The sequence below is a fragment of the Anomaloglossus baeobatrachus genome, assembly GCF_048569485.1.
Source record: "Anomaloglossus baeobatrachus isolate aAnoBae1 chromosome 5 unlocalized genomic scaffold, aAnoBae1.hap1 SUPER_5_unloc_4, whole genome shotgun sequence".
Taxonomy (NCBI): domain Eukaryota; kingdom Metazoa; phylum Chordata; class Amphibia; order Anura; family Aromobatidae; genus Anomaloglossus; species Anomaloglossus baeobatrachus.
In genome coordinates this window covers 849,378-872,444 of record NW_027441808.1, presented here as the reverse complement: position 1 = coordinate 872,444, position 23,067 = coordinate 849,378, and the positions used below count along the sequence as shown (strand labels likewise).

At 44.4% G+C, this 23,067-nt stretch overlaps 1 protein-coding gene and 1 pseudogene across 1 annotated transcript in view; both read right to left on the bottom strand.

The window, feature by feature from the left end:
* Window positions 1–11,262: 11,262 nt before the first annotated feature.
* LOC142259249 (uncharacterized) overlaps window positions 11,263–23,067 on the bottom strand; it is a 216,046-nt gene continuing 204,241 nt past the window's right edge. Inside the window, 2 exon segments of the mRNA XM_075331730.1 lie at window positions 11,263–12,307; window positions 12,310–14,063. Coding sequence (XP_075187845.1) covers window positions 12,219–12,307; window positions 12,310–14,063 — 1,843 coding nt within the window. The 3' untranslated portion in view covers window positions 11,263–12,218.
* On the bottom strand, window positions 15,635–22,563 carry LOC142259233 (hydroxyacyl-coenzyme A dehydrogenase, mitochondrial pseudogene; annotated as a pseudogene).

The following is a 23,067-nucleotide window of genomic DNA, read 5'->3' as shown; positions in this document are numbered from 1 at the left end:
GAATACAATAAGGTAAAGTAATATTCAAAAATGGAAATATATATACCTATGTATGGGCATTTTCTCTTTTGTGAAACATGTGTTTGTGATTATGTAACAGACTGATATAACTAAAGGACAATGTCCTAATTAGACAGTATTAGCAAGATTTAAACTAAAATAATCTTTAAACTGATTCCTAACTTGAAGACCAGAAGAGACCAAATTGGTCCTTCCACTACCATTACCTACTAATGGGGCATTTAGAGGTGGCACATCAACAATCGTCATTGCATTCATGTAATCTACAGTAATTATGTAATATTAGGCTAGGTTCACACACTGCGTTTTTTTGACGCTGCGTTTTGCTGCGTTTTTGCTCACTGCGTCTTTATGCGTTTTTTGTCAGTGAACAATGCCATTAAAGATTGTTGAAAAAAAAAAAAAGGTCTGATGTCATTTCCTTCTTCAATATGTTCTTCATTCTCCACTAGTGTATGCAATAGAGCAGACAGCTGTGCAGAACTACAAGGCTCAGCATGCTCCATACAGGACTGTATGCTGGAGGGAGAGGCAGAGGGAGCAGAACTACAAGGCTCAGCATACTCCATCCAATAGTGTATGCAGGAGAGCAGACAGCAGCTGCAGAACTACAAGGCTCAGCATCCTCCATCCAGGACTGAATGCAGGAATTTATTGCCCCCAAAAAATGACGTGGGCTTCGCCATATTTTTGTATGCTAGCCGGGTACAGCAGGCAGGAACAGGCTGCCCCCAACCCCAGCTGCCTATTTGTACCCGGCTGGGAACCAAAAATGTAGAGAAGCCCTTTTTTTTTTTTAATTATTTCATGAATTTCATGAAATAATTTTAAAAAAAAAATGACGTGGGCTTCGCCCAATTTTTGAGTCCAGCCGGGTACAACTAGGCAGCTGGGGATTGGAATCCACAGTGCAGGGTGCCCAAGCTTTCTGGGCACCCCCGCTGTGAATTGCAGTCCCGCAGCCACCCCAGAAAATGGCGCTTTCATAGAAGCGCCATCTTCTGGCGCTGTATCCAACTCTTCCAGCTGCCCTGATGCCGGGTGGCTTGCTGGGTAATAATGGGGTTAGGGCTAGCTGTATATTATCAGCTGGCCCTAAGCCCGAAATTCATGGTGTCACGCCAATATTAGACATGGCCACCATGAATTTTTAGTAAAGATTAAAAAAAAACACAACACACAGAAAAATATTTTTTATTAGAAATAAAACACAACACAATTAGTGACTCCATCTTTATTGAAATAAAGAACCCCCCTCCACAGTAATCCTGGGTCAAGGGTCCCGCGCCGTCCAATCCGGATCCAATATCATCTGATGGATTTGCTGGAAGGCAAAGCGATCAGATGTGTCAGGTTCTAGGGGCTGAAGCACATCACACATCAGCTGATTGTATAAAAGCCGTTTATACAATCAGCAGATGCATCGGTGCAAAAAAAATACTCACTTATGTGCTGATTACCGGCAGCTCCTGGAGCGATTGGAGGAGTCTGATCCCGTCCGATCGCTGCAGCAGCTGCCGGTAATCAGGGATGAAGTCTCCTGACGCATCCGCTGATAGGTTAAACCGGCCGGGCGCCCGCGTCACCGCGATACTTACAATCAGCTGATGCGTCAGGTGACTGCATCAGGTGATCCATCGCCAGGTCCTGCATCCATCGGAGGTGTCCCGGCCGTCTTCACACAGCCGGAGCGGGGGTGGCGATACCGTGAGAGGAGATGGGAGCGGGCATGGCACCGGGAGTCTGCAGACAGGTGAGTATGAATTTTTTTTTTTTCTACTGTTCACTTTTGTTTTCGCAGCCGCTTCCACCTCCCACCCGAACATGGCGCCGCACGGCAGCAGACATGCACAGGACCGGAGGTGGAAGTGGCGGTGACGGTACCGGGAGGATTCACGCTTCTGTATTTACTGACAGAAGGAATCCTCTTCCTGTACATGTCACTTTACTACCCACCTCCTGCATTTATATCTGCGTTTTTGGTCTTAGAAACGCACCAAAACGCAGCTATTTGCGTTTCTCATTGCGTCTTTCAACATCCCATTGCACTCAATGGATGAAAAGCGCAGTGAAAAACGCGGGAATAATTGACATGCTGCGTTTTTGTGGCACCACAAAAACGCAGCTGAAAAAAACGCTGTGTGCAGACAGCAAAAATGAAAACTCATAGACTTTGCTGGGGAAGAAAAGTCATGCAGTTTTCTGAGCAAAAACGCACCCGAAAACTGCGCAAAAACGCAGCGAAAAACGCACTGTGTGAACTTACCCTTACTGTAGCTTTCATGACAGCCTTGACGGTGGTTGGTTGGAGCTGTTTGGTGGTTTGATAAAAGCGCCATTTTGATGCTAAAATGCCAAAGGCACGTTCCATATAGCAACGTGCTCTGGCCAATGTGTTATTAAATTGGGCTTTTGAGCTGTCCAGTCCACGTCTTGGATAAGGACGCATCAAATGCCTCGACAAGGCAAACCCCTGATCTGCAACCATGGCAAATGGTGCATTAGGGCCATTAGTACCAGGTAAAGGTCTGGGTGTAGGCAAATGTAGGTTGTCAGACACTAATCGTCTTGCTAAACGTGAGCTTCTGAATATTCTTGCATCAGAGGCACTGCCATAGGCACCAATATCCGCAAACATGAAACAGTAGTTAGGCTAAGAACGCACTTTGCGTCGTCTAAAACGCAGGTCAAAACGTCTATGGTGTAATTAATTGATTTGACCAAAGTTGCCTTTTTCAGAAATTTAGCGCTGAAAACGCATGCGTATTTACCGCGTATTTGATGCGTTTTCATCGGTTTTTGCATGCTTTTCCACCTGCGTTTTGACAGATGCGTTTTAAACATCAAGACACTGCTAAATAAAGTTTAAACAGTCAAACACAATGAAAAAAGAGAAAAAAAGGAACAAATATATATTTTTTATTTTAATAAAGAAAAAAGATATATTTCATAAAATTATAGCGCTAATATAATATTTATTGCAAAAACAGCTATAAATTCTTATTTTTCTTAAATTTAATTGTCGGACTATGTGTGTGTGTAAAGGGACATGTGAAATCATTATTTTGTTGTCCAAAAAGCATGCGTTTTGGAAGTCCAAAACGCATGTTTTCTGCACTGAAAAAGAAGGTAAAATGCAGGAATTTGAAGGAATCTTGGTTTTTGCCATTTCTTATTGACTGCAATGTTAGCAAAATGCACCCAAAGTGGCAAAAACAACTGACATGCTGCTTCTTTGAACGCATGTTTTTTGCCACAAAATATGCAAATTAAACGCAGCGTTTAGAAACGCAAAGTGCGGTCTGAAAATTACCATTTTCCATTGACTTTGCTGGAAAACCAAAACGCATGCCTTTTGGCATGAAAAAGGTGCTTCTCAAAACAGACCTAAAACGCAGCTGAAACGCAGTAAAAACGCAAAGTGCGTTCTTAGCCTTAGTGTCTACCAAAGCCAAAATATCTACAGAAAAAAACTTATGGAAATTAAAAAATCTTGAGCCAGAGTTAGGTGGTTTCTTCACTCTAATGTGCTTTCCGTCTATGGCGCCAATACAGTTTGGAAATGATGTAATCTGAAAAAACTCTTCTGAAATGCGCAGCCAATCCTGTGTTGTTGGCTGCGTCATGACTTGATGTTTAAGGGTTTCCCATAGCACAGTGCAGGTATGCAGTATGATCATGCCAATGGTCGATCTTCCCAATAAAAATTCAAAATGTAGACTGCTGATGGATTGGCCAGTTTGCAAGGTAACTAAAAATGAGAAGGACATGACATTACTAGGTATATTTATGAAAGTGGTATATGGTTTACTTACTAATGTTTAATACAATGGCTGGATATATACAATGTGTGTCAAATTTATTATGTTTATTTTTTAAATCTGAAAGAAGTCGTTTTTTTCCATATTGGAAATTTACTTAAAATTTTGTTTAATAAACATGATATTTTGAGTGTTGAATCTGGTATCCTTTTTCTATTGCAAGTTTGAATGGGAAAATTAGGCAATGTGACCATGTTATTTGACTCTAAAGTACAGTTATGGTATATTAAAAGGTAGCATCAATCATACATTGAGGTATGTGTTTACATCAGGGTTTTAGCAGCATCTGTGAACATAGAAACACATTTCAAACCAACACATTAACATCTGTGTATACATTTTGACACCTACCGTAAAGTAACCAACAAGCGTTCCTCAGGGGAGATGCTGAGCCGCATACAGGTGTCTTGATGCTTCAATTGTTGATACACTAGGCCAAGGATGTTGTCAAATGATGGGATGGTGATATGGCAGTATGCTTGGAATTTAGGTGGAAATTTACGCATTTCTCCATAAAGAATATTAAAATGGCCATGCGTCTTCCTTAGTTTGACAAGGAGGTGGATCCAAATCCTCTTTTCAACAGGTGGTTCTTCTTCAATCATATGTCTCCTAACCCCAAATCGCCTAGATATCAACCACAGCAAATACATGGTTGCTTCATTGGAGAGAGACATTTTGCGGCGAAAATCAATGTTTTGAAGAGTTTTTAAACCTTATCCAACGATGTGGGACCTCAATTGACCAATTTAGAACACCAGGATCTCATGATGAAGGCTTAACAACGTTATTTGGTTACGAATGCGGATCTGTAAAAACGGACGTCACACGGATGAGATACGTACGTATTGTATGCTAATACGGACCCTCCACACGTACACTCGGAGAGCATATGCCATCATGCGGATGCCATACGTACCGGAGAAACACCCATAAAAAACGGAACACGGACCCGAAAAACGGACAATGTCACACGTACGCTTTTTATGCGGAAGTGTGTTTTAGGCCTAACACAGCAATTAATCTGCAGAAACTATATCACGCACCCTGATAATACGCTGCTTTTTATAGTGTTATTTTTAGTTCTTTTTGCTGCTCTTTTGGTGTTACGCATGCAATATCTTACATACCTCTTGTGTGACCGGTTTATAATCACTATCTTTACTCTGCTGTAAGTGCGAGTCCTTTTTTTGCCATTTTTGCAAAAAGTGCAACGTCCCTTTAAGACATTGAACTTTGAATTTATGGGCTACAAATTGTGATACAGGTCTATTAAGACACCCTGATAACATTCCCAGGGTATGATCAGCAGTTCATAGGGTTTTGGTTGTTCTGGTCCTCTCATTAGCTCCATTTTGCTGCTGTCTTTGATGTTTTCAGTACCTAACATCCCTCCTGATTGGGCATTGATTATAGTCATTACCTGCCTTACAATATTTACCTGCTTTCTCTGCCATAGAAAAAACGTTAAGTGATTTAAGGGTTTTCCAGTGTAGCGTGCTGTACAGACACTCACATGGAAAACCAAGGGGGGAGAAGGGCCCTATATTATTATATTACCTACTCTGTGATACTGGGATACCAATTATAGATATTAAGATACTGCAGTAAAGTAGAGTGGCTGCTGGTGTGCCACAGACGTGAGGTACCGGCAGTGCAGTCACTCTTGAGTGGCTTCTGGTGTGCCACAAAAGCGTGATAACGGCAGTGCAATCACTCAAGTGGCAACCCGTGGGCCCCAGACGTGGGGTATCACGTAGTAGCCACTATTTACCTTGCGCAGTGTCGAGTGGTGTGGTGCAAGGTAAGGTCCTACCCTTGAAAGCAACATGGATGCAGAGACATAGTTCTTTGTCGTGTGGTTGTTGTCATTCCGAGTTGTTGCAAGGATAAGAACTACACAGAGTAGATCCTCATCCAGTAAGGATGTGGAGATATGGACTCCTGCAATTGATGTTGTACAACACATAAAAGGCGCAGAAGCTATCAAAGGCTGTAGACCAAATTGGGAAAAGGTGAATGCAGGTATGAATGGAACACTGGATGAACAAATGTGGCGCCCCTGACCTGGTCAGGCACCACTGAGTACTGCACCCAAGTCGGGTCAGTACAATACAGGTAATCCTGATGGCTGATAAGCGTGTGGACACACGGAACACTAGTAACTAGGAACACACACACAGCTAGAGGGGACCCCTGAGCAGACTCAGGGAGGGGGCGGGGCCCTCGCCTCCCAGCTAGTGGTGGGTGGCGTCACTGGGAACAAGGGAGTTGTGCAGAGGCAGCCAAAGGAGAAGGAAGTGGAGGAGTCGCGTCTGGAGGGCAGAGCAGTGAGCAGGGCCCTTACAGACACTGCACCGTTCGTGGCTGCTGGCGGGGGAGAAAGGGCTACCTGGTAGTGCCGCCCGAAAACTACCTGAGGCCGGAGTGCAGAGAGGTGGCCGAGTACGGGGACTGCCAGTAGACCCTGCCCGCACGGGGTTACAGGTCCCCAGAGCAGGGGCCCATTCAGTTGGCCTGCTAAACCTGCAGGTGGGGGGCACTCCATGCCCTTCACCAAACCAACACAGAGTCCGGAGCCACGTAGCAAAGAGAGGGCCCATAAGTGGAAGAAGGCAGCAGCCAGAAACACTTGGTCCAGGCTACAGACAAAGGGCCAAAAAGGGGAGAACTGGCAGAAGCAGCTTCCCTGGGTGAGCCCCACACGACTTCAGGTCGGGGCCACCTCAAACAAAGAGGGCTAGGAAGGCGAGCTAGCAGCCACCCCGACGTCAGCCAAAGGGATACCCGGTTCCCCTCCTGGTTCATCACAGCATCGCCCCAGATACCTCACTCTTCTAACAACAAACAGTGAGTAAAACCCTGAAAGACATTACTGCTGTGTGTGTGGATTACTCTGCGACTTGCTGCACTATACACCTACACCGGGCCCTGGGGCCAGCCTCACTCTCGGGAGGCCACCACATCTGACTGCACCTACCATCAGCCCCAGGTGTCCCTTAAACTGCAGTGGCGGTCGTCCTGACCGCAATACCGAGAGTGGCGTCATGAATTTCCCATTGAAGTTAACCTACCTGTTATCCAGCACTGTGGCGTCCCCGAACAGGATCAGCGCTCCTGGGGCGTCACACAAACATGGCAGGATTTCCTGACTAACTGTAAAGGATGGCTAGAGGACCATAATAAGTTTGACCAGGCCATAATGTGGTATGAAGTAGTCCAAGAAATGACTAGGACTGAACATAAGCAGAGGCGTATCTAGGGGGGATGCTGGTGGGGTATCTGCCCCGGGGGCGCAACAGTCAGTGGGGTACTGTCGGGCTGCCTGATGCGGCTGTGTGAAAGTCTGCCCGGGGGCTGCGTTTGCGGCCCCGTAGTGGGAGACGGCCATTCTCTAAGCGCAGCTGTCACACTGACAACCACACTCGTAGAAAGTGCAGCGCGCGGCTCCCAGTACTCAATTGTCCTTGTATCTGTCAGATGCGAGGACAATTGAAGCGGTGATCGCTAGTGCTGACTTACGGGTCAGAGCGACGGCTGTTATGTGATCAGGTCAGCTTATCACATTGCTGACCCGGAAGTCAGGGCCGCAGCGCGGAGGTGAAAGAGAACGCTGATAAGTGTTCCCGTGGAGCTGTGAAGACAAGAAAGAGGGTGGGGGAGGGAACTATCTGTGGACAGAATATGGTGGAAAGAGAGGATGGGGAGGGGGAAGAATCTTGGGACATAGTATAAAGAGAGAGAGTATGAGGGGTGATGCATGGGGAGAGGGAGGATGAGGGGTGATGCATGGGGAGAAAGAGAATGATGGGTGATGCATGGGGAGAGAGATGAGGGGTGATGCATGGGGAGAAAGATGAGGGGTGATGCATGGGGAGAGAGAAAATGAGGGGTGATATATGAGGAGAGAGTGTGAGGGGTGATGTATGGGGAGAGAGAGAGAGGGTGACGGGTGATGTATGGGGAGAGAGAGGATGAGGGGTGATGCATGGGGAGAGAGAGGATGTGGAGCAAACTGGAAAGAAGTTTGGAGGACACAGAATACACAGGGCACCGTATAAAGACTGGGCAGTATAAGGGGACATGGTGTAAAGGACAGTGTGAAGAGTGTGCTCAGTATGGAAAGAAGTGGGCAGTGTGGAGGGCATGTACCATAAGAGGGAGAGTGTGTGGGTCATTTTTTGTGCAGAGAACACAGTGAGGGGCCATTATTTATTCTGGGGCACAGCATAGGGCAGATATTTTTAAGTAAAAGTATTATCATTGTGCTATATTTAGGGGCATCGTGTCGGGATGTGCTGCAGAAGATCGGAGAAGATGGAAATCTGCAGAAACGAGATGTGAATGTGAAAAGTAATCATGGCGTCAGGATAAGATAAAGAATAGAAAGAAACAACTCAGAGACAATCATCTATAACGTACCTGAATGTAAATGTTTATTTGTGATACTGACTATGTCTCATCATTAGGCCTCGGTCCCACTTGCGCATTGCTTCTAAAGCCCGCTTTACACGCTACAAGATATCTTACGATGTGTCAGTGAGGTCACGTCGTAGGTGACGCACATCCGGCATCGTAAAGTATGTTGTAGCGTGTGACAGCGATGTGCAATTGCGATTGAACGAAAAACCGTTCATCACATGCACGTCATTCATTCCTGACGAATTGAACGTCAAGTTGTTCATCGTACCCGGGGTAGTACACATCGCAGCGTGTGACACCCCGGGAACGATGAACTGCAGCTTACCTGCGTCCTGCAGCTCCCGGCTGGCAATGCGGAAGGAAGGAGGTGGGCGGTATGTTTACATCCCGCTCATCTCCGCCCTTCCGCTTCTATTGGCCGGCTGCCGTGTGACGTCGCTGTGACGCCGAACGTCCCTCCCACTCCAGGAAGTGGACGTTCGCCGCCCACATCGAGGTCGTAAGGAAGGTAAGTATGTGTGACGGGGGTTAATCGTTTGTGCGGCACGTTCAACAAATTGAACGTGCCGCATATACGATGGGGGCGTTGCAAATCGCATACGATATCGTATGCGAAATTGCAACGTGTAAAGCAGGCTTTATGTGAGTGAAATGGGACCCTCACTGATCAACTGTTCTTGGTGCAGGTGGCCAGAAATTCTTATTTCTGAATCTGCTCCGTCCTCTGATAAGTGTCTGCGGCCAAGTACTCCACATCCACCTCATTGATTTTAATAGTAGACTGCTGCCACTATCAGAAGACGGAGCAGATCCAGAACTGAGCACTTCCGGCCATCACCGACACGGCACCTAGAACAGGCAAATGGCTGGGGAGCCAGGTGCCAGACCCCGACCAATCAGTCATTGGTGACCTATCCTAAGGAAAGGCCTTCAATGTTAAAGTAGTGGACTATCTCTTTAATAAAGTCTTGTGCCATGTGACAAGTTAAAGGTCACTATGTTTTATTTATGTTGTTAGGAGCATTAAAAGGGTTGTCCAAGTTTGTAATGAGTCTGCAGTCACTCCATGTGTTACTCTGTGACTGCAGCCTTCTAAGTTCTCATAGTGTGCACACTGACAGTTTCCCAGAGTCATAGAGTCCGCTGCTGCATTAACAGAGAACTGTCAGTTAACAACACGTTCTGCAAATCTCTGGGATTTTCCAACACTTTTGCCACTGGATTGTCCACCGGCTGTGACACCTCTGTGACATCCCCTTACTATTTTTGTGTGAAATGCCTACAGCTCTGCCTCAACTCCAGAGGTTCTGAGGCAAAATCATCACATATAAACAACAGAGAAAGACAGGCATGAAGAATATATATTTACATATGTACCACCCCTGTGTCAGCAGCCGGGCTGCTCGGATCCGGATCCGCGGTGGCTCGAGGGTTCTCCGGACCCGGGTGTCGTGCGGCCACTCGAGTAAAAGGGGGTGTATTTACAGGGGATGATGTGGAAAGTTTGTGATGCCACCCACGGTGTGTGGTAAGGGGGAATACCACCACTGCTGATGGGAGTATCCGGTGGCGATGGAGTGGGCAGCCAGGTGTTTAACCCCTCCGTGGGTAGGGGGGAATGCCCCGGGACTCGGTGAAGGCGACAGGAGGGTGCCGTTGGGGGATAAGGGTCACTTGCGTACTCACTCAGTCTAATAACGCTGACACCGACAATTGTAGTAAACCAAAGTTCTGGACACCGCTGCCGCTGGGAGGGAGCACGCCTGGATCCCGTGCTTGTTGGTGTTGCCTGTTAGTCTGTGACCTTTGCCTTGGCACCTTTGTCTTCTAGTTGGTCCCTTTAGTGTAGAACTAATCGGGTCCCGCTCACCAGTATGGCTAACTGGGTGAGCTTGCTCTCAAGGTTCACGCTTGGGATTTTCTTGATCGTGTAGTGGAAAGTTCTAGCCCCCTCGTTGTGCTAGTACCCCGATTTTGGAGTGGGTGGAGAACGGATCTTAAAGGCTCCGTCCTCGTCGGGTAAATTGTCAGGACGCCTGAAGCTACTCCCTGACCTAGGGTCACGTACCTCACCGTGCCCTGGCCCCTGCCCGGAGATGGCACAAGGCCGCCGGCTGTCCTCCTTGACAGTCCGTGCCCCTTGTCACGATCCCCTGCGAGCAGGGTTCCAGCTCCTACCAGGTCCAGACCAACGTCTGTCACCTATTAGTCTCAAGGAGCCGTGCTCCTAACCTCTCCTCTCGAGAGTCACTCCACAACTGAACTGCTCCTGACACTGCTGATCCCCCCTTAACCAACCCCCCAAGTGGGCGACCCTATTCCACTCAGGCCGTCCACTGGTGTGTCTGGTGGGTGTGGTGCAGAGTGTTCCTAAGATTTTGATTAGCTTGTTCTTGGCAACACCAAAGGTTAGGGATCGGTAACCAAGGAGGTGGATACTGCACAGAAGGGCAGATTGCACAGTACCCGGTGACGTCCTGATAGGCCTGGGCATCACATTCCCCCTTGGTTAAGCGTAGCTCATCCCCGACCTACAGGACATCAGAGGTTTATTTTTTTTTTTTTCAATTGGAAGAAAAAAGGGTAAAACATTTACTTACAAATACATCCCACATTAGGGAGGCTGGTTACTTAAATGTTACTAAACTTTATTAAGAGTTCATCTCCCAACGGTGGAACGCTACCAGTTTCAGTAGTAGCGGGGACTCAACCTGCTCTGTTGCAGCCCCTTCCTGCGACAGTCCAGTCCCAATGTCCCGGATCCCAATAACCCGCCACCCAAACAACCTGACCTCTGGATACCTATCCACGGGTCCATGACCAGGTTAAGGTCCCAGGTCTTGTGTTAGATGACTCTGGTTGGCACAGGAGGTGCAACTATGTACAATACACAAGTTCATGTTGATCACGCCAGTCCTGTGAAAATGGTCCATTTTTACTATATATATATATATATATATATATATATATATATATAAACAAAGTCCATGTACCGGGTGTACACACTGTAAAGAATCTGGTTGCAAATTAGGTAACTTCTCCATTAATTTAAACCCTGATTGACTATACACTTATTCACTAACCTTTTCTATATGGAAGATAACAAACTGTGAAAAACAATAAACGAAAATACCAATACCTAACAGTTCTATGGCATCGTTAAACCACTGGTATTTTTCAACATTCTTAAACTACCGGGTCCCGTAGCCACGCCTCTTTACGGCCACGTACTACCAAGCTCTAAGCACGAGACACTGCTCTCTCAAATAATCCAGCACGGTCACATATTTTTTTAAGGTTTTACTGAACTGGTTAAGAAGGATGCTGCAGAGCTGGGGTCGTAGAGCTCACTCTTTCACTGTGAGAGTGATCGCTGAGGGTTGTGTGATCTCACAACCTGGAAGTTCCTTTTGGGGGACATTAGGGACACTTTTGGCACTCCATTATATTTAAAAAATTCACTAATCTGTGGCTCTTCACTGTTTTAGTAAATAATAAAAGCAGCCACAGATTTGTTATAAGCACTATTTAAGGGGAAAGTCATCAAACACATTGCACTAGAAACTGGGGGATATTACCCCTGTAACAGTGTCAGCAGCAGATCCCCCATAACAGTGTGTCATGACAACATTTTTGCTTCAATCGTTTTCCCTATTTTTCTCCTTCAAAACCTAGGTATGTCTTATGGTCCGAAAAATACGATGAGTTTAAAAAGAGAGAGAATTTTTCTTTCCCTCACCAATTCTTACTTGAGCAATTGTAGCTGATTTTTGGATAAACCCTTTGAATTATAGTACATCATGATGGCTTCTCCCATGTGACTCATCTGACCACAGGACCTGATTAATGATACAAAAAACATTTGGCAAATTCTGAAAACAAGAGAGGCTGCTCCGCTCTGGTGGTTTTCTGATTGTCGGCAAGACTTGATTTACCAGTTACACATTTCAATTATTACGGCTTCTTCACATGTTTAACAAGATGTGATTTCTGACAATAACATTTTCCACATTCACAACATAAAAATGGTTTATTTTGTGTGATTTTTTTTCATGGTAAACAAGACCTGATTTCCTAGTAAAACATTTACCACATTCTGGGCATGAAAATGGCTTCTCCACTCTGTGACATCTTTGATGAACAACAAGGTGTGATTTCTGAATAAAACATTTCCCACACTCTGAACATGAAAATGGCTTCTCCCCTGTGTGATTTTTCTGATGTCTAACAAGGTTTGATTTCCGAATAAAACATTTCCCACACTCTGAACATGAAAATGGCTTCTCCCCTGTGTGATTTTTCTGATGTCTAACAAGGTGTGATTTCTGAATAAAACATTTCCCACACTCTGAACATGAAAATGGCTTCTCCCCTGTGTGTTTTTTCTGATGTCTAACAAGGTTTGATTTCTGAATAAAACATTTCCCACACTCTGAACATGAAAATGGCTTCTCCCCTGTGTGTTTTTTCTGATGTCTAACAAGGTGTGATTTCTGAATAAAACATTTCCCACACTCTGAACATGAAAATGGCTTCTCCCCTGTGTGAGATCTTTGATGGAAAATAAGATCTGATTTCCAACTAAAACATTTCCCACATTCTGAACATGAAAATGGCTTCTCCCCTGTGTGATTTTTCTGATGTCCAACAAGGTGTGATTTCCGAATAAAACATTTCCCACACTCTGAACATGAAAATGGCTTCTCCCCTGTGTGTTTTTTCTGATGTCTAACAAGGTCTGATTTCTGAATAAAACATTTCCCACACTCTGAACATGAAAATGGCTTCTCCCCTGTGTGATTTTTCTGATGTCTAACAAGGTGTGATTTCTGAATAAAACATTTCCCACACTCTGAACATGAAAATGGCTTCTCCCCTGTGTGATTTTTCTGATGTCTAACAAGGTTTGATTTTTGAATAAAACATTTACCACACTCTGAACATGAAAATGGCTTCTCCCCTGTGTGAGATCTTTGATGCCAAACAAAATCTGATTTCCGAATAAAACATTTCCCACACTCTGAACATGAAAATGGCTTCTCCCCTGTGTGTTTTTTCTGATGTTCAACAAGCTGAAATTTCCGAATAAAACATTTCCCACACTCTGAACATGAAAATGGCTTCTCCCCTGTGTGTTTTTTCTGATGTCCAACAAGTTGTGATTTCTGAATAAAACATTTCCCACACTCTGAACATGAAAATGGCTTCTCCCCTGTGTGTTTTTTCTGATGTCTAACAAGGTCTGATTTCTGAATAAAACATTTCCCACACTCTGAACATGAAAATGGCTTCTCCCCTGTGTGAGATCTTTGATGGAAAATAAGATCTGATTTCCAACTAAAACATTTCCCACATTCTGAACATGAAAATGGCTTTTCCCCTGTGTGATTTTTCTGATGTCCAACAAGGTGTGATTTCCGAATAAAACATTTCCCACACTCTGAACATGAAAATGGCTTCTCCCCTGTGTGTTTTTTCTGATGTCTTACAAGGTCTGATTTCTGAATAAAACATTTCCCACACTCTGAACATGAAAATGGCTTCTCCCCTGTGTGAGATCTTTGATGGAAAATAAGATCTGATTTCCAACTAAAACATTTCCCACATTCTGAACATGAAAATGGCTTCTCCCCTGTGTGTGTTTTCTGATGTCTTACAAGGTCTGATTTCTGAATAAAACATTTCCCACATTTTGAACATGAAAATAGCTTCTCCCCTGTGTGAATTTTTTGATGTCTAACAAGGTGTGATTTACAAATAAAACATTTCCCACACGCTGAACATGAAAATGGTTTCTCCCTTGTAGGAGCTGTCTCATGTTCCACATCCTTTCTGTAACTTTTATTTTGATTACAATTCTGTGATAATTCGTAATTTTGGACTTGTTTGAAAAGATCAGATGATAAAGCTTTCCAATGAAGGACTGGAGGTATATCTGGGACAGCAGCATGCTCTTCATATGTATTATGTGTGATAGTTTGATCATCTGTTTTAAATTTTGAAGATATTAGATGTCCATCTGAACTCCTGATACAGTCATCGGCTATAAATAAACACATTTTATATTATTTTTTAATCATATAATTTCGAAAGTAGATTTAGTTTTTAAACCATAACATCAGAAATTAAATTAGGAAACAAATTATTCTGAATTTGTTTTCCAATTTCGAGATCTAAGAGTTACATCTTCGTTCTCTGGAATGTGCTACAGTAAATAATCTGATTGATTGTTGCAATGTGACTGTAGGATAATGAGGGACGGGGGCTCCTATACTTTCCTCATGCTAGGAGACCTTAGCTATCCCTAACCTCTGGATTACCCCTGAACGTGGAAGAAGGGGTAGGAGTAGGATGGAAATACAGATTAAGACAGACGGTAAAACCAAATTTCAGACACACCGCAAACTCACAGAAATAAACAGTGAGATACTAAGGAGAAAAGCAAAAGCAGGAAGGCAGAAATAACAAGGGTTAACACCACAACTGCTCACAGCAATAATGCACAACAACCACTAGTTTGTATCACAACACCTCACCACACTTGTATAGGTAAATTATAGCTGGCGTTAATGGAATAGTCCAGCCAGCATATACAGAAGGGGAGCGAAAGATACTGGCTCCCCTACAGCATGTAATCAAAGACATTAACAAGGAGCCCAGCAAAGAATAACTCTTGCTAGTTTTACTAAGTATGTGGTTCAACACCTGCGTCTCACTGCATTGCTCACAGACATCAGAGAAGTTAGCAGAGTGCCAGAATCTGTAATTTCCACAGATCCTGATACCGCCATGACAGTTGGGGATGCCTGCAACCGTCTGGTTGTGACATTGATCCACAACATAGACAATTTCAAAAAGGTTTTTTTTCGAAGAAGACAGATGCCAAATATTTAATGGGTTTGTCCGGGAGTGTAACATTGATGGCCTATCCTTAGGCTTTGTAACCAAAGCAGGTAGCAGGGTCTGTGCAGATAAACATTAGGTCTCCAATTCATCAGGACCGGCGATGTACAATGAAAATTGATGTCAGGGACTGGCGTAAGATTTCTGGCATAGGGAACGCCGCAGTTTGTTATGAATTAGAGAAGCGGTGGCATCACACCCTTCTTCTGGCCTAGCTCTGCCCAATTTGGCAAAGCTGGTTAAAATTGGCGTGAAACCTCCAAAAGTTGCACAATTTATTTTTTGTACATTCATTTATTATTGACTGTAGAATGGCTATGACGTATCAATGTTTGGAATCAGCGGTACAAAAGGATGTTGATGAAATAGAGAATCATGACTGTAAGGCACTAGAGTGTTAATAAGTGCTGAGAAAACCGTGCAATGTAAAACCAACAACGGTCATCGTAATCAAAGAAAACATGAGACTATAACAATATAACTCTGCAGTGCAGCCAGGCCAACCATCTGTCCTTAAAAAATCCTTCTCTGGTCTTCTTTCCAAGCTTATTGAGCAATTCACTGGGGGCAAAAAAGGGGTTTTCAGGTTCCATCTGGTACCAACCATCAATGATGTATTTATGTATTTACTATTGTCAAGACCAACATAATCCAAAAGCTCAAAAGGACCCATTGGGTAACGGGCCCCCAATTTCATTGCAAAATCCATGTCTTCCTCAGATGCATGACCTCTTTCATGAAGATGCACAAATTCCATTAGGTATGGTACCAAAAGACGGTTAACAATGAAGCCTGGGTTGTGTTTACATGACACAGGCGTCTTTCCCATTGCTTTACTGAAGTTTATGAGAGAGTGAGAAGTTGTTTGGCTAGTCATTGTTGTCTTTAATCAAATATTTTTTATTTTTCATTAAATATACAAAGCCAATGTCAAATTTTCAGCAATAATAAACATAACTACAAACTTTCCATTCCCAACAACCCCTCCCCCCTCAGCGTACATATTACCCACATCTATATAAAAGATATCACATTTGTGCCTTTCAGTGACATATATTGGAATGTGTAGAACCAGGTATCCCTGCTCAGAGACCAACATCTCCCAGCCCTAATATTTATCCATACTGCAACCACGGATTCCACAGTCTATCAAAAAGTGCAAGTTGTTTCCTTTTCCCATATATACTTCTCTCCATCCAAGCAATATGATTAAGATATGCGATAAAATTCCCCTCTAGTCGGTGGGTCCCCCTGCATCCAATGTTTGGCAATTACTTTCCTGGCCGCATACAGCAATCTGGCTATCACTATTTTAAAAATGTTGTCTACTCTGATTTCCTCCACATAACCTAGGAGACATACCAAAGGTTGTTTGGGAAGTTTGCATCTATAAACTCCTTCTATTTTGTTAAGAACAGTTATCCAGAAAGACGTCAACCTGGGGCACGTCCACATCATATGGAAGATGCCGGCATCGTCTCCATTGCATCTAGGGCAGTCAGAGTTACTCCTCAGTCCCATTTTACACATAATTAGTGGGGATCTATACGCCCTAGTCACCACATACAGATGGGACAATCTTGCTGGTTCACTTATTGATAATTTCGGTATGTACTCCAGGACACTTTCCCACACCTCATCAGTGATCCCGTCTATCTCTGCCTCCCATTTAGTTCTAGTTCTTACTGGGTGGTTAAGCAAATATGTATGCAATAGATCCCTATATATAGTTGATATGATTCCTCTTGTGGGCACACTACTACACACATATTTCAATACTAAGTCTGCCTGAACCAGCAATGATTGTTTAACCCTCTGAGCCGCTACTGCATGTGCCATTCGTTTATAGTGGTAACACCCGGATGGAGATATCACAAATTCATCTTGTATTTGTGTAAACAGCTTCTAATGTCTCTGGTCTAGAATTTGCCACATATACCATATACCTTTACGTGCCCATTCCTTAATTTTGCCTATCTTATATATCTCAGAGCAGTTATCATTTTCCCACACCGGAGTGAATTCAGTTATTGCCGTAACCCCCCTCATCTGCTTGATCTTTCTCCAAATTCTGTTCGACAAATTAAGTGTAGGGTTTGTTTTCCCTTGTCTCCAAAATGATCCGTCCTCCAATCCTAACACCAATGGTCGTCGATGTAAAACATGCCCCAACAATCTAGATGCTGGATCCACCGCCACTAAATTCGCCCATCCCCTGAAATGTTGACTCTGAGCTGCCAGATAATATATTCCTGGATTGGGTAACGCTAACCCTCCCTCGTCCTTTGGTCTCTGCAACCTTTCAAGTTTGAGTCTGGCTTGTTTGTTCTTTTATATTAGAGCACGGAACATAGAATCAATCTCCTTAAAGTGACTCTGAGGGATACAGATAGGAGTATTGTGTATCACGTAGAATATCATGGGCATATTACCATTTTAATAAGGTTAATCCGTCCTATTACTGATAAATAAAGCTTATTCCAAGCAGTTATCTTACTACGCAGTTGGTTCAGCAAAGGGACTAGATTAATAGTGATGTAATTCCCAATTGGTAAGGATACCTGTATGCCCAGATATCTAAACTGGTCCACAACCCGCAATCTGTTAACCTCATCACCCTAGGTCGACCCGTCTATTCCCGTGTCCACCTGGAAAAGGTTTGATTTGGTCCAATTTATAGACAGTCCAAAGATCCTTCCGAACCGTTCGATCACCTGCATGGCATGGCTCAATGATGCCCCTGGGTCTGCGAATAATAACAGAATGTTGTCTGCATAGAGGGCTATCTTTTCTTCTAGAGGGCCATATACAAATCCCTTTATGTCTCTGTTCTGCCGTATAGCAGCCGCCAGTGGTTCCCCCGCTAGAGCAAAAAGGAGAGGCGAGAGCGGGCAACCCTGACGAGTACCCCTTTGTAAGTCCACTGTGTGTGACAACATTCCATTAATTCTCACTTTAGCCACTGGTCTAGCATATAACAGCTGTATCCCAGATGTAAAGTTAGGGCCAAATTCCATATGTCTTAGCACTTCCCATAGATACCCCCATTCCACACTGTCAAATGCCTTATGGGCATCTAACGAAGCTATCACCCTCTGTCCCGGATTGTCCACCGGTAGCTGCATGTTAAGGTATAATCTTCGTATATTTTTCGCCGTAGATCTACTAGGCATGAAACCCGACTGATCTGGGTGAATTCGAGCAGATATCACTTCGGTTAATCGATTAGAGAGTACTTTGGCCAAAATTTTAACATCAGTCGTTAAAAGTGAAATGGGCCGGTATGACTCAGGGAGTTTTGGATCCTTATCCTCTTTAAGTATTACTGTTATTATCGCCTCCCTCATAGACGCTGGCAGTGTCCCCCGCTTTCTTGCCTCCTCCAAGACATTCAACAAATTGGGTAAGAGTATTTCTTCCAGAGATTTGTACACCTCCACCGGCAATCCATCCACCCCTGGGGCTTTTTCATTTGCCATGCCATGCAAAGCTCTCTCCATCTCCTCAAGTGTAATTTGGGCCTCCAGACTGTGTCTCTCTGTCTCTGCTATTTTGGGTAATGTCATTGTATCTAAGAAAATCTCTAGGTCCTGCTGTCTCGACTCCCCTCTAGTGGAGTACAATTCCTCATAAAAGGCTGCGAACGTGTCCAAAATATCTTTCCCCTCCGTGACCAAATCTCCCGCTGTGGTGCGAATGCAGTGTACAAAGGATGGTTTTCTCTGGGCTGCCGTCACCACCGACAACAGGTGTCCCACCTTTTCTCCCTCCGCATAGACGTGCTCTCTGAAAAGCCTGTTTCCTGCTGCTTTCTTCAATAGCACTTTATTAACTTCTTCCTGAGCTGCTTTTAGCTTTTGCCTATACTCTGGTGTGGGCTGTGCTACCATCTCTGCTTCTGCTCCCTTCAAAGCCTCTAAGCAATCAATTTCCCCTTGTCTACTACGAGACTTACACTGGCAAACGTCTCTAAATAAAAGGCCTCTAAGGTATGCCTTCATGGCGTTCCAAACTACCAAAGGATCCGCACTACCTCTATTTAAGGCCCTGTCACACACACACACACACACACAGATAAACCTTTGGCAGATCTGTGGTTGCGGTGAAATCATGGCCATATTGTTCCATTTGTACACAGCCACAAACCTGGCACTGATTGTCCACAATTTCACTGCAACCACAGATTTATCTGTGTGTGACAGGGCCTTAAGGGTAAAATATTCCAGCATCTCACTAGATATACCGTCCATGTCAATACAATTTAACCAAACCGGGTGTAACTTCCATTCTCTTGTTAGCCTTTCCCCCACTCCTCGTTTTTTAATAGATATCAGGATTGGACTATGATCCGATATTACTCTAGTCAAATATTCAACATGCGCAATCCCAGAATCCATCAGATCATTTCCCAAGGCCAGGTCTATACGTGAAAGCGTACCAAGGGTCGCGGAGTGACAAGAAAACCAGGTCACCCCCAAATTTCTTATCCTCCAAACGTCTATTAACCCCAATTCTTGGATAAAGGTACCAAACCCTGTCGCTCCATCACTTCGCGTCTCCCGTGATTTTTTGCTCCTGTCCCAATATGCATCTATGACATTATTAAAGTCACCGACCAACAAGAATGGCAAATTCCCCCATTTAGCCAAGCGCTCTCTCACCTCTCTAATTTTGGCACTAGTGTAAGGCAGCGGAACATATATAACAGTAATGTATAGTAATTGTCCATACAACTTACAGATCACCATTACATATTGTCCCTCTGTGTCTATCCATGTCTCCACTTCTTCATATTGGGCGGATCTATGAACCAACATAGAGACACCGCTAGCATAGGTAGAGAAAGTAAAATGATATGCCTTTTGCACCCATCGTTTGTTCAGTACATTCGTCGTTTCACTTGTCAAATGCATCTCCAATAAACACATTACTGATGGTCTCTGGTCTAGCATATATTTTATCATTGCATCTCTTCTACCTCTATCTGACAGTCCCCTTACATTCCAACATAATACTTTAATCTCCTCTCCCATATTGAATCACAGGTTATCTTTGTACAGGCATGTTGTCCCTCTGTACGCTGAGTCTTTCCCTTCCCTAGCCCTCCCCTTAGAATTGCCCCAACTAAACTCCTCCACCTCCGATTTACATCTTTAACTCCCTTATGGGGAATGAGGTCTATCTGTCCTAGACCGGTCAACCTCTCTCCTCTTTTTCTCCCATACCAAACCTGTCTCATCCTAGTGAGCAGAACCCCCTAACTCACCTCCCGCCTTAACCATATTCGTTTTCATTTGCAAATTTCATATAATGTAAACAGTTAACCTGAAAATTTGAAAACTTAAATATTTATCAATCGCCGCTGAACGGCCATAAGAAAAAAGAATTATTATCGACCTCCTGTCATTGTCCAGCTTATTGTTAGTGAATTCCGCTGTCTCATCTAACACTCAGGAACAGGAGATCAACAATGATAACCCGGTAGAAAAAAAAAACAAAAAAAAAGGAGGTACTGTCTCTACAACAAAGATGAGCCTATGAAGTTTCCTCCTCTTCTAGTGTATGCAATTGCTTATGAATAACCAGTCTTGAATCCCAGGAAAATCACGAGATTGCAATATCGCTCGTAGCTAGCTTCTATCCTTCTCCTGTTGCTTGCGGGCTTCCTTGCATTGATGTCTATCCACTTCATGACTTCTTCCGGATCAAGAAAGAAGTGAACCTTCTCCAGTGCTACTACTCAGAGTTTTGCTGGGAAAATCATGGAGTATTTAACCTCCAGCTCTCGGAGTCGTCTCTTTACCCTTGTGAATTGCATTCTTTGTTTCAGTACAGAGTAGTCAGGGTATATAGCTACTGGGTGTCCATCTATTGTCAGGGTCTCCATATCCCGTGTCTTGCGTAGAATAATATTCCGGTCTCTGTAGTTAAGAAGCTTCGCCAGCATCATACGAGGTCCCTTGCCAGGTAGCTGCGGTTGCATTGGAACCCTGTATGCCCTTTCAATAGCGTATAGCTATAATCTTCTCTTTAAGTCACATTTCTATGAAGTCAGTAGGATTTCTTCCCTCAGCTCTTTCTGGGATGCCCACCAGTCTTATATTGTTCCTCCTGGAACGGTTCTCCAAGTCGTCTGTTTTTGTGGCCATCTCAGATATCTGCTTCTGGAATTTTCTCTCTGCTTTTTGTAGTGCAACTATGTGATCCTCAGCTGTCCCCACTCTTTCTTCCACAGCACTGGTTCTCATATCAGCTTTCTTCTGATCTTTTTTGAGAGTAGCTATATCTCCCTTTATTCCCAGCACCTGCTGGGTTAAAGTTGTGAGGGCCTGTTTGCAGAAGGAGACCACCTGAAATACATCCTTAATAGTGGGGTTCTTCTGTATTTCATCTGCTGCCTGCTGCTCTCCTGAATCCTCATCCTGTTTATCTTCCCCTGATTCTCCCCTTGCTCCTTCAGCCTCCTCCGGGTCTTCCTCCTCCTCCCGTTTTCTTCCACCATCTTACCAGGCTCCCCCAGAGGTTCCTCCGATTGCCTTGCATACTGTGCCAGCTTTGCAGCCGCTTCCATGCGGCGCTGGCAGGCTACGTTTGCCTTCTCTGGCTCCTCTCTGACCTCGGTGCCATCTTGTAAGCCAGGCATTTTCCCGGCTCCCACTTCCTTCTGCCGCCGCTTGGTCATCTCGCTGATTCAGGAGCTGGAACTTCTTCTGCTGGGAGTCGGGTCCTTCCCTTGTCCTCCGATGCCACTATACCCGTCGGCCATGCGGTGGTTCCGGCGGTGTCACGGTGAGTCAGCGGGAGAGTGTCTCCTCGCGTGCGCTCACATCCCAGTCCAGGCTCCGCCCCCCAGTCATTGGTGTCTTAATGACCTCCACCAGCTTCATCATTGGATTAAAGAAATGCAGCCCTCCGAACTGATCCTGCCTAGTTGTGGAGTTGGCTATGTCAGCTATGAGGAAGTGTTGCTGGCAAATATGGTGTGTTCTGGTGCAAATTTGTCCAGTGTCTTCATCAGTGCATTTTTCACTTCCATGTTTTCTATTATGACTTCTACCACCAGATCATTGCTGTGCACCACGGCTGCTGGGTCTGTGCTTGTGCTGAAGTATCAGAGGGTTTTGCTGATGAATTGTGAATCAGCCTCAGGCTTGTCCGCAAACATCTTCTTAGTGACCATTTTCAAGCTGTCTTCAATACTTTTGGCAAACTTTTTCAAGATGTCATCAGTCTGGTCCACAAAAACAACAGTGTGTCTGTTTGCTGCAGCTACCTGCGCTATCCCGGCACCCATCAGGCCTCCTCTGATCACAGTCACGTGCTTGATAGTCAGCTTGTTCGCAGTGGCGCCGGAGGCCATACATTTTGCTATGAATTACCAGTAAGAGGAGGCCATGTCTGCTTGTACTGCTGGGAGCTGAAGGACATGCGAGTGATGTCAGCGCAGTGCGCCGTGATGATTTAGTCGCACGATTTTTTTTTCACAACTCTGTGTTGCACAAAAAATTGATTGAAAAGTGATTTCTGACAGAATTCTGGCATAATTGCTTTGAAGAATCAAGGTCTAGGTGTCAAATCTCCTTCTGTAGGTGTCTCCAATCCTTCCAGGGTAGTTTTCCAGTAGTTCACATTCTCTAAAGCAATAATTTTATTAGATATTTTTTGGTAGTTTAAAAATGTGGTACTTCAGTGTGCGGCTGTAACTTTTATTTTTCTATTATCTAGCTATCCACACACACACACACACACACACACACACACACACACACACACACACACACACACCCACACCAGCCTATCTCCTCTTCAGCTTTATACTCCTGCAAGTAAGAGACCTTTGGTCACATGACGTGATGTCAAAAAGGTTCTTGAACAGTCCTATAATCGGCATATAAACACT